We start from the raw sequence: 12115 nt of genomic DNA, 5'->3' as shown, positions 1-12115 counted from the left end.
GAGAGAGGAGAGAGGGAGAGAGAGAGAGACGAGAGAGAGAGAGGAGAGAGAGAGAGAGAGAGAGAGAGAGAGAGAGAGAAGAGAGAGAGGAATGGCCTGTGCCGCATTAGGAAGGCATGAACAGTATACGTCTACGATATATATATATATATATATATATATATATTATATATATATATATACTATATATATATATATCTCTCTCTCTCTCTCTCTCTCTCTCTCTCTCTCTCTCTCTCTCTCTCTCTCTCTCTCTCTCTCTCTCTCTCTCTCTCTCTCTCTCTCTCCCTCTCTCTCTCTTCCTATTCTCAGCCGTGCCAGCGTAGCCTGTACAAGTTGTCTCTGCGTTTCTGGGATAACGGATTCCCGGCAAACTGAGTATGGTGGACCACTCGGTCCACTTGTTCTCGATGCAACTCCAAATCAGGTTCACGGAGAAGTCATAAAAATGCGAAGCAGACAAATTATCTCTAGACCTTGACGACTACGAACTTCGCTCGCAGTTACTTCGCGGATGACGTGCTGTGCGAATAGGGTAAAACTGCCCAATGATGGGGCGGTTTGCGCGACTTCAGAATAACGGTGGCCACTACTCCTGGTTTAAAGCTCATTTTAGTTAATCAGCAATTAAGACCCGAGCGGATCCAGCGGTACGTACAAACTACGAAGCGTCTGTTAATGGGCTGAAAGGGGAATGCGTGCAGAATGACACAGCATGGAAACTATCTTGCAGCCATTGACAAGGAATATCTTTTAGAGCAGTTTGCTATGGCATGTATACCTATCAAATATCACGAAGTGGCAAAGACTTTATGTCAAGGATAGCAGTCGCTATCATTTATGCAATTCGTCAACGTTTTGTTGGTTTCATTCGTTCCCTCGCATTCGTTCAACATCCGTCGCGGCGTCGTGATGACGGGGCGGCGGAAGCTGTTGATGTTTTACACGCGAATCGACGAGCACGTGCCTGGCGGCGGGGTTAAAAAGTATCAGGTTGCGCTGTCGGCAGGGCTAAACCTTCGAAAACGGCGCAAAATTCCATCTGCAGATGTTCACGAGGTCGGATAACGACCTGCGGTCTTGAACGGAAAGTGACGGCAATTTGGAAAACGTAGACGGAAGCTACCCCAGCCATTCCGACGACCGGCGCTGACACGTGTAGACGTCATGACTCGCCGTACCGTGCGTCCGACTCCATCACAGGCGGCCGAGATGCTCTCGAATTGTCCGATGAGGGCGAAGACGGCCAGAGTTCCGACATCCGACACGCGATATCAGCGCGGATAATAGCGCAGAGGAGGATGTCAATTTCCAATTTGTCGACGAGCCTGTGGGGAACAGCGAGCCTGCCGGTAGCCCAGACCAAGCCGCTGACGGACGAGCTGCCGTCAAGCTGGTCTGACTTGACCCGGTCACAGCCCAAGCCAATGGAGGCTGATTTTCAGCAAACCCCAATGAACTCGGCGGGAATCTACGCGCTCCGGGACTCCTGCCAGCGGGTGGGGGCAGAGTAGATCATCGACACTCCAACGACCGGACATCGCCTGGACGGACTAATATCATGATCCAGAGGTCCAGAGGTGTTCGTGGTGCCACCCTGAAGGTAAAACAGGAAGCAGATACCTTCAAGCTTTCCTTCAGCGAAAGTATGCTCCGCTAGATGGCAGCAAGAACCAACACAAAGCCAGAGGAGCTGAAACAGCGTTAGCAGCTGACGAGTAAGGAAGCATGCCTCTTCGCGCCAGCCAGCCACACCGAGATTTGCGCCCTCACCGTTCTGTCTTCCTTTTTTGTTGTTCTGTGTTAAGGAAATTGGCAGCGGGCCGACCGTTCAGCAGCTGCCTGACCCTGCCAATGGACTGTCCATCTTCAAGGCTACCATAGGGAGCAGACGGTTCGCGATGCTGCTGAAAAACCTCCCGCGCGATGGTGACCGCGGCACGCGCGAAAAGCGTCCCGCGGTGATAACTTCTGCGCTGTGCGTGACATTTCTCGAGAGGCTGACATCAACCTGAGGACGGACAGGCTGCGTTGACCTGTACGTGAACTCACTTAGGCCAAAGTTTAAGGTTCCTGGGTTATGACCTTCGGGCCAAATAAGGCCAACAAGGTCAAATGTCAGGTTGGTCTCGAAAGGACTCCTTGAACCTAGATAACTATTCTAAGCAAGAGGTCACATGCTCATTTAAGGTTAGTGACCTTGCTTGACCTTTCGAAGGTCATGACCACCAAAATAACACAAGACTTCTCCGAATGTTGCATTTGAATAAGCGACAAACATTACGCTAGGCAGTATGTTCCTAAAAAATTGTTGACCTTGGTCATTTTAGGTCAGTGACCTATTCTGACCTTTAAGAAGTGCATAGAAGATGTATAAAGCGGTTCCTGTTATCAATAAATTCGAAATGAGCACCAGAAACTACTCCATATAGCAAGCCTCAGAATAATAAAACAGGTAGGTTTTGACCTTGGATCAACTTTCATATCTGACCCTAGGTCAATGCAATTTGTTCATTCAATTGTTGTGTGGCCTAAGAAAGTATATCAGATATGTATGGCTTCGTCTAACAATCCGTTGTTGGATCACATTAAAAGATTCCCTAGAAGTTGCCTTCACTGAAACCATGACCTGACTGTGACCTGCCATTAGTCATGAGCATAGGTCAGTGACCTTACAAGATACTTTTACATTTTGATGCCAGACGAATCACTATTAAATTGTCTACAGGAGTTCAATATTGGCGTGACTGCGCCGGGCCGTTGAGAAATCATTTCGGAAAAACCTTTGGTGGGCTCAATTTGACCTCCACCCGAGCGCGTGTTACTACCCAAATTTCTCTTTTCTGAGCTACACGCGCGTGATGATGCACATACTACTTCGTGTAGACTTTTTCATGTCATTCAGACATACATTATGCGATAGCAACTTGACTGAAATCCTGTCAGCCCATAGGGCATGAGGCCTTCAGGGCCAAAATAAATGTTATCGTCAAGCCACTCAGATCTGACGCTCGTGATCACGTTTTCCTCCTGCATTGGACGACAATTGACTCTCAGCATTAAAAAAGAGCAAGGTTCAATCACGAAGCAGAGCTGCGCTACAAAAGATAGGAAGTTGGAGATGTTTTTCACTTTGCAGTTAGCAGGGAAATGAGACTTGTAATGGAATAACTTAGAATAACTCCATAACTGAGTATGTGAATACAAGTACGCTTCTAAAACTTACGGATAAATATGCAAAAACGCTACCAAAAAGGGCCAAAAACACTAAAACACAACGATATTTGGCTCAGCAAACACACCCAGTCCGTTCTGTCATCTCTCGACGAGTTTGTAGCACTACAAGTTAAGCGGTAATTTCGAAAGACTAGCTTGATAGTACCTCAACGCCATGCAGACGTTCTAAGCCGGCATTAAAACAATGACGTATTGGGAGAATATTTACTACATACAGAAATTGTGTTGTCTAGAGCTGTCTTTTCCCAAAAAGTACGCCAACAGTTATAAGTGAGATTGTCTTATAACATCGGGTGCGTGCTTCAATATATTCCAATGTGGGGCATTCCCTTAAGCCAGCATTGGGGGAGGGAGTCTTTGACCCAGTTTCTTCCCAACGTAATGAAGTTGGATTCCCACCCTGCTGAATAGAAAACTATAGCACTGCTCTAATACATACCCTATCTCTGCCTCGGCGAAAGATGTTGTCGTTGAGCACCAATATTTTTTTGTTCGGCGTCGGTCGTCGAAGCCAGGTTTCGGCAGTCGACGCAGGGTCGATGCTGAGTGGCTTCAGACGTTGTTGGACGTGTATGGCTTCGGCAGTAAGGAATGTGATTTTATGTGCGCGACTTTTAAAGGCTGCCACGGAGACCCTCGGCTGGGAGCCATAAGGCGGGCTATAGGCTGCAGCGCAGCATTCGCGTTAAGCATGTTGGACACGGTGAGTGTTGTTTTGGTGGTCATCATCGGAGGACTGCCGCTATCGGTCTAGTCGGTTGGTGTTGATCGTCAAGTTCTCTTAAGTGTTCCATAGAATATCCACGTCGAATTCGAGGTCGGCACATTTCAAGGCTTCTTTCGAGCGCTGCCGTGTAATGATTTGTTCACATGTTTCGGTGCCTACATTTGACCGCTTTGTTTTCTCTTTCTGATAAGACATCGTACCGCATCGTATCGCATCGTATCGCATTGTCACACCTTGCTGCGGTCGGCGAAATTTAAACATCACCGAATAATGTCAAAACACTCAAACAATAACGTCAAATATACGTCAGGGTTAACAAGAAACATCAATCGTGTAATTAAGAGCATATGCATCATGCAATAGAAAACAGAAAATACTCCAGTGTACACGGAGGCAACCCAACGGGGCAACGGGGCCTTTTCAGTGTGGCTAGCCCAATAAGCTACACTCGACTAAACATAGCATCGAAGTTTTCATTTTCTGTGTTCTTTTTACCAGTAAAAAATAAGTGAAACCTTTTTTCAAATTAACATAATTTTGATCTCCCCTTTTTAATGCATAGGTTGTACTTTGGCTCTAGAAGGTTGTGGTGGGGCGGGGGGGGGGGTGGGGTAACTCAAATAGAAGGTCATGGGGGAAATCGGGCATGGAGGAGACGGAGGAGGGGGGGGGGGGAGGGAAGTAGCGCACCCAACAAAATAATGCAAATCTACACCCGTGGCCCTGGCAGTGCTGCTGCTGAACAGGGGACAGGGAACAGCCGGCGCAAGTGGCGGCGCCGGGCACAACATCTTGTATGCCACGGGAGAGCAGCTGGCGCTGCCTCATATCCACGAGGGGCTGCCCACCCCGTGGGGCTCGGGGGAGCGAAGCACTGGACGCCATGTCCCCTGTCAAGGCAACAAGAAGCCAGGCTAGCGCAGGTGGAAAGGTGCGAAGCGGCGGTGGCGGCAGTGGCCTCGGTGGTGACAGAGGCGGCGTCGAGAGCGGTACCGGTAGCGGTGGCCGTAGTGCTAGTGATGTCAGCACGGGCAATGACGGATCGAAGGGTCGCTGTACGGCTGACATTACGGGGCTGATTGGCCAGCCCGACTACAAGCGCCGCGAACACCTGCTGCCAGAGAAGAAGACATGCTGTCATTGTGCCAGATATGTCTGTGAGCGGCATGGTATCGCTGTCCGCATGCTTAATGTGCCGACAGTGTAGTGGTTAACACGTCTGCGTTAATGCGTCTGCGTCAGCCACTGCACGTCTGGGAAACTAGAGGTATTGGGCTCGATTCCCCACCCTGCCTGCCCGTCCTGCCAAAGTGCGAGGGAAGCGACGCCATATGGCCTCAGCAGCTGAGTGCGTCGCAAAGTCCCAATGACGTCTGTCCGCATGTGTGCTATCTGTGCGGGCGACTCCGACCGGCTGTAAATAGGTGACATATGGCGCATCATTTGAGATGTGTCGCTGGTGGTTGCCTTAAGTTTCGCATATTTTCTATGTTCGGGGCGTAGCATTTATTTGCAAGTATCTGCGTATAAAGTGGTCAAGAAGTGTATCATCGCTTTAAATGCAGCTTGTATGTGATCACTTGCAGCAGCGCTGTAGAGCGCCGATAAATGCAGCTCGTAAGTGATCACTTGCAGCAGTGCTGTAGACAGCCATCTGGGCATTGTAATCGCGTGAGGACTTCTGGTGCTATCCATTTTTGATGAAGTTTACTTGATATGGCCTTGATCCTCCAGTCTTCTCACTTTACCAGGTCAAAACAGCAAGTATAATTATATCCTACTGTGTAAATGGATGATGCGCGAGGACCTAGCTGGATAGTCAGATTTCTTATGACAAATCACGTTATGAACGTGCATCCAACCGGTAATTAACCACCGAGGTCATGCGTTTGGCCTTGACTTTGGGCGGTTTATCAACAGGCAACAGCCTTTGCTCTCATGTCTGATAGCCATAATTGCGACTAAGCTCTCCCAGTTTGTGTTTAGATGGTTCAAATATTACAGATATAGATAGATCAAATTATGTTATGTAAGTTGTTCAGTGCATTCGCAAAAAAACATTATTCACATAGATAACATAGTAGTAATAGCCTTTTTCCTCGGAGTAAAACCAGGATAATGGGAAATAGATTGGTTGATATTTCGGCAACATGTCTTTATCGAAACAAAAGCAGAAGACACAAATGATTTCCTATCGCGTGACTGGAAAAAGCTGTTTCCTGTTTACAGACCGCCCAAGGTGAACGCCACTTCTGTCATTGTTTCGATAAAGGCATGATGCCGAAATATCGACCAATCTATTCCTCTATTCCCCTGGTTTTTCTCCGAGGAATAAGGCTATTACTGCTGCCTTATCCAGACAGCATAACATGCATGAAGACCGCGGTTCAGCTCTCATCTGTACAGCACGTGACCTTGTCTCTGGGCCTGATGCAGCGCGTGAAACATTCGATACCTTCCTATGTCCATGAGATACGCTTTTAAATGAAATATTTGTGGCAGCAGCCAGATGTTCCAAAGCAACATTTTAGGAATTTGACCTTGACTTGTCACCTTTATGCACATTTAAACTTAAGTTTGTTGTGTGGTCTCAGACCATACGCCACGGCGCTATCGATTGCGACTTGAATTATTAAATTCGACCCGGCCGTTCCTGAGATAAGCAGGGGAGGGGGGGGGGGCGGGGAAATCTGCCCCTCCCCGGTCAGTGGTGTGCCGCCGGCGAGTCCGGTCGATGCCGGGATTAAGTGGAAACTTTACTTTAAGAACACCACAAAACAACAAAGGCCTCAAAGCATTAGAACCACGCACGCCCGTAATCTTCGTCCCAGATTAAATGTGCCCACGTCGGTCTTGAACGTAACTTGAGTGGAATTTCTCTGCAAAGTAAGGTTCGAAAACAGCTCGCTAATCTTTGATTTGAACACTGGCGTCCATTGACAGGCTGCTTTGTAACCTTGAACTCGGGACGGGTCATCGAAACCTTTTGACTTGCCGAAAGTCTTCTGCTGAGTATTTCGTTCTGATTCGGGCGGCCTTAAGCACGGTGCCGTGAATTATACCTGTCAGGATGAGGGGACCTAAGTGATTGCAGTGATGTTTTTGGTAAGTTAATTTGTGCTCTTACATTTGGTGTGGGTCATTGGAACCCTTCGGCCTGGCTGTCTTCGCTTAGAGCAGTCGTGCACATAAAGCGTTTGCCAATATCTGCCTCACGATATGAAAAGGGAGCGCATTACTCTAGGGGCTTAACTCAATTTCCCAGGCAGCCATCTCCTGGCATTTGGCCCCTATTCAGCATAATCGCGGGAAAACGAAAACCCGAAAGTCCAGCTTTCAAGTTAAGTGAACATGTGAAGGGAGAAGTGGCCATTAAAACTGGATCAACGCATTAGATTTAGAAACAAAGTTTTCTGGAGGATCACGTGGACCTTCCCGGCCCAGGACTCCTAGTGTACACATCAAGCAATGATGGCGTGTGCATGCCCGCCGATGTTTTTATAGCATGTTTTATAACGACATAATCATATAACGTATTAACGTAACCACACAAGGCGCACAATGGTTTTGCCTTCAATGTGGTACGTAACACCACCTTTTCATATTGATCGTGTCCGTCCCGGTGCCTCATTGGGATAAAGCAACGGGTTTCAAAACGCTCCGGATATGCTCACCGGTGTCAGGCTGGGTTCCGGTCGCTTTCACCGCTCGCTTAAAACAAATCGATCATATTTTAGATGCTTGCTTGCAAGACATAAATGTATTCGTAATCTTACTGGAGTAAGCAGAGAACTGCTATTAAAAGCAAATTCAACCTCAGTCAATCTTGCGCACCTGAAATATTGCCGTCTTTACACCTGTTTGAAGGCAGCAATGCTGTCGGCTTAATGCTGTCATAAAAAGTACTTAAGTGCTGTCGTAACCACTTCATATCTAGTTCCCATTATGGCCAAAACTTGACGAAAGTTATTGCAGCGTAAAAGGAAAGTTCAAGGTGAAAGAATGCTCTCAACGTCATGGCACTAAATCGTAGCTGGCCACGCCCACCGAACATGTGTTGAGCTTACAGAAATAAACCCTGTGATCAGATCATTTGGTCTTATATTCTGGATCTTCCGGGACCCTAAGTTAATTTCAAATTTTGTGGACACATTTTCTGTGATCCATGATGCATCAGTAACGTTGCTCAGGGATTCTCAAGGACCTTCGATGCTTTTAGATTTTTATTGAAGAATGCTCTGCGATGCTCAGGCCAAGGCAAGGTGTCCACTTTGGTCTGTCTCTTTTACAACATTTGGCCTGAAAACAACCAGAATTGTGTTTGTCTGTATCTCATTATTCTGCAAAAACAGCTCTTTTGATACCCTTAGTGAAAAACGCTTAACTGCTTTGGTGTCAACCTATTTAATTCGAAAGCTTCTTTTATCCAGTGTCATTCCTTTTAAAGAGCAAATGATGCTGCTGACTATCTTGACTATTGACGTTTACAAAACGCAAACATAAAAAGTGTTTTTCCGCGCCAGCCAGGACGGGCAAGCAGGGCACATTGCATATTCACACAAAGACACACCTAAAAAGCGACATATATTTAAATACAAATGTAAAAGGAATTGCTATGCAGTCAGCCTTCGTGTGGCGTGCTTCATGTTCGTGTCACGTTCCGAACGATTCCAACGATTCCAACAAAATGCACTCGACTCGCGTCACTGGAAACGACCCTGGCCGGACAATGGCTAAAGTGTCGTCGGTTTTTGGTCGTCTGGCACTGTGTTCTCACTTTTCTTAATGACATGCACGTTGGGAACTACATGAAATTTTCCGAATAACCATCAAATAAATGTTCCGGCCATGTACCATAGATAAGTCTTCTAGTAACCATATTTACCCATTTGTACCCAAAGCTGTCTCATGTTGAGCTCGCTGAAATATCGGACAACGTTGAACCATTTGCCCTGATCTGATGCGATCTGACCAGGCCCAGTCGTATCTTTGAACCTGGAGTGTCTGGCTAGTGGAGCAGAACTACTACTGTTTTTTAGCTGACCCAACCCGGCCCTTAACCGAAGCACGGGGTAATTCACTTTAAATCTAAATTTTAAATGAGCCGTGATTTTCATACACATTTATCAGCATTTTCTCCATTTTGCAGATATTTGGATGTTTTGGCATCTTTGTTCTAAACGTCAGTGTTCATCTGCATAGCAAAACGCATCCACCGCGGTCTAGTGAATACGAGTGCGCCTCTCCAACTTTCAGTGGCCCACACCCACTGATCACCGGCTGAGCACGCTCTTGCGTGTTCAGCCGGTGATCAGTGGGGAGATGAGGCCTGTGCTTGTACTCGCAGATCACAGATGTTGTATTAAGGCATCACCATGAATGTTCCGTAGTTTTCAACAAAACTTTCCAAATAGTGAGTGCTTGACCTTTTAATTTGCTTGCTTGCTGAGGTATTACTTTCCAAAATCGCTTAGGGGCTTAGCAAAAAGGTGGACCAAAGTTTCTCCCATAGCTGATTTCTTCCTGGATTTCGGCCACCTAAATTTGCGTCCTTATTAGAATTTAAAATAACTTTGTCATATTTTGTAAATTTAAAACTGCTTATTTGCGTAGAAATGATTTTTCATTTCAGGTTAATGTGGTGAGCAGCATTTTTTATAGGAACCTCAGAACGGAGTTTAATTCGCAGAAAAAAACGTCGTAGTAAATCTGGTAAGGGATCACTGATGGCTATTGCTGTTGCTGGGCTTGCTCTATAATTACCACAGCCACGATTATGTGACAAATACACCTACCACTGTTTGGAAAAACATAGTTAACTTTCATTTGGACAACCTTGTTCTTTCAAAACACCAACCCTAAACTTTTGCAAGCTGCCATATGCCGCAATCACTTGGTGTTATTTCAGTCCCGGTGTCATCATTTGAACAAGTTGTCAAACGTTTGCAGGCCGGCTTAGCATATGAAGAGGTTCGCATGACGAACGAAACATCAGGAACCTGCAGGATATTATTTGGTATAAAATGCACAATGTTTTAATGGTGATGTGTTCAGGCATATGCTACCTAATCTACCAATGGTTTGTTCAGCAAATCGTTCTGTACTTATGTGGCCCAGTATACCCCTTTTACTCACAGGCATTCAGGGACTCAGAGGAGGATTGGGGTGGGGGCTCAAGCCAGGAGCGGGGGGGGGGGGTCTCAAGCCCCTGAAAGGTTGTAAAGTGCTTTGCTTACTTGCACTTTTAAAATGGATATTTCAGGTGACACACGCTGTGGTTGCCTGAGCCATGGTCTGTCCTGACCTGGCATGACCTGGAATAACCTGAGACGGGGCGGCAGGCGTGGCTTACGCCATCCGACAGGCCGGCCTGGGGTTGGGCCTGCTGCTGATCGTGCTGGTGGCCTGGATGACGGACGCCTCGATCGTCATGCTCATCAGGGCCGGCAACCTGGCCGGCACCAGCACGTACCAGGACACGGTGATGCGCGCGCTCGGCACGCCCGGCTACTATGCGCTCACCTTCCTGCAGTTCACCTACCCGTTCGTCGGTCAGTAACGCGTGCCGCGCCGAGGATACCGTCGGCGGTGAGATCTTTTGCCACTGGCGCCACAGCTGCTCACTGTACAGGTGTCCCGCGTTCTTCAGAGGGCTGTGATGTGAACGCGTGCTGTGCCAACTGGCTCGATTGCGCCAGGTGCGGGTTGTATGTGGGCATGTGGTGGGAACGTCGATAACCACATGTAAAGTGTATGGTGCCAAAGGCCAAGGAAGGCTCTCCCTGCAGCTCCCAGTGGTGTGCTGTGGTGTTTAAATCACTGCGCGTAAGGGGTTTCTGGTGAAAATACCTATGTCGAGGAAAAGGGTTTTTAGTCTTATCTCGACTGTGGCCGAGAGCGTCTAATCTGAGACTCCAGACCCGTACATCTGGGATTCCAGAGCCGGCCGTCTGTAATCCCTGACCCGGCCATCCGTGGTCCCTGACCCGGCCATCTGTTGTTCCTGACCCGGCCATCTGTAGTTCCTGACGCTGTCGTCTGTAGTGCCTGAGCCGCCCATCTGTGGTTCCTGACGCGGTCGTCTGTGGCCCCTGGCCCAGCCGTCTGTGATCCCTGACCCGGCCATCCGTGGTCCCTGACCCGGTCATCTGTGGTCCCTAACCCGACACACTGTGGTCCCTGACCCGGCCATCTGTCGTTCCTGACCCAGCCATCCGTGGTCCCTGACCCGGTTATTCGTGGTCCCTTACCCGACAGCCTGTGGTCTCTGACCCGGCCATCTGTGGTTCCTGACCTGGCCGTCTGCGGTCTCTGAACTGCCAATCTGTGGTCCCTGGCCTTGCCGTCTGTGATCCCTGACCTGGCCGTCTGTGGTCCCTGAACTGCCAGTCTGTGGTCCTTGACCCAGCAGTCTGTGGTCCCTGACCCGGCCATCTGCGGTCCCTGACCCGTCGGCAGCTCTGCTCAGCTACAACATCATCATCGGAGACAACTTCACCAAGGTGTTGATCCGGATGACGGGCGTGCCGGCCGACAACTTGGTGGTGCGCCGCGAGTTCGTCATCATCGCTGCCACCCTGCTCATCACCATGCCGCTGTCGCTCTACAAGCAGATCGGCAAACTGGCCAAGATCTCTTTCGTCTCCTTCGTCATGGTGCTGGTCGTCGTCGCCGCCATGGTCTACCGCACTGTCACCATGTGGGAGCAGGTGTGAGTACCGTAACAGCCTAGGCTAAGGAATGTCAGTCGTTGGAAGAGGTGTTACGGCACAAATTGTTAGATAGTAGGTAAGGTCACAAAGTTTGTCTCTTTCTAATTTGAGGCATCCCACGATGACGGAAACGTTCTAGAGGTTATTTTGTAGTCTGAATCCGCTTGTGCAATGCTCATCTCAGAATAACGCCCTCCTAGGCTAGCATGTTACATGTTATTCTGCATTTCTGCATGGTACACTACATATTGTGCTGCCCATACCACTGTAACACACACACACCACACACACACACACACACACACACACACACACACACACACACACACACACACACACACACACACACACACACACACACACACACACACACACACACACACACACACACACACACACACACACACACACACACACACACACACACACACACACACAC

The 12115-nt window shown here is 48.3% G+C and overlaps 1 protein-coding gene across 1 annotated transcript in view; it reads left to right on the top strand.

The window, feature by feature from the left end:
• The window catches only part of LOC119110149 (putative sodium-coupled neutral amino acid transporter 11), a 23567-nt gene extending 11888 nt beyond the window's left edge, over positions 1-11679 (top strand). Inside the window, exons 2-3 of the mRNA XM_037233885.1 lie at positions 10306-10515; positions 11423-11679. Coding sequence (XP_037089780.1) covers positions 10306-10515; positions 11423-11679 — 467 coding nt within the window. The remainder of the gene's footprint in view (positions 1-10305; positions 10516-11422) is intronic.
• Positions 11680-12115: the final 436 nt, after the last annotated feature.

The sequence above is a fragment of the Pollicipes pollicipes genome, unplaced genomic scaffold (genome assembly GCF_011947565.3).
Source record: "Pollicipes pollicipes isolate AB1234 unplaced genomic scaffold, Ppol_2.1 Scaffold_7231;HRSCAF=8579_pilon_pilon_pilon, whole genome shotgun sequence".
Lineage (NCBI taxonomy): Eukaryota > Metazoa > Arthropoda > Thecostraca > Pollicipedomorpha > Pollicipedidae > Pollicipes > Pollicipes pollicipes.
Note: the sequence above shows the minus strand (reverse complement) of the source record. Positions and strands in the feature narration are given on the sequence as shown.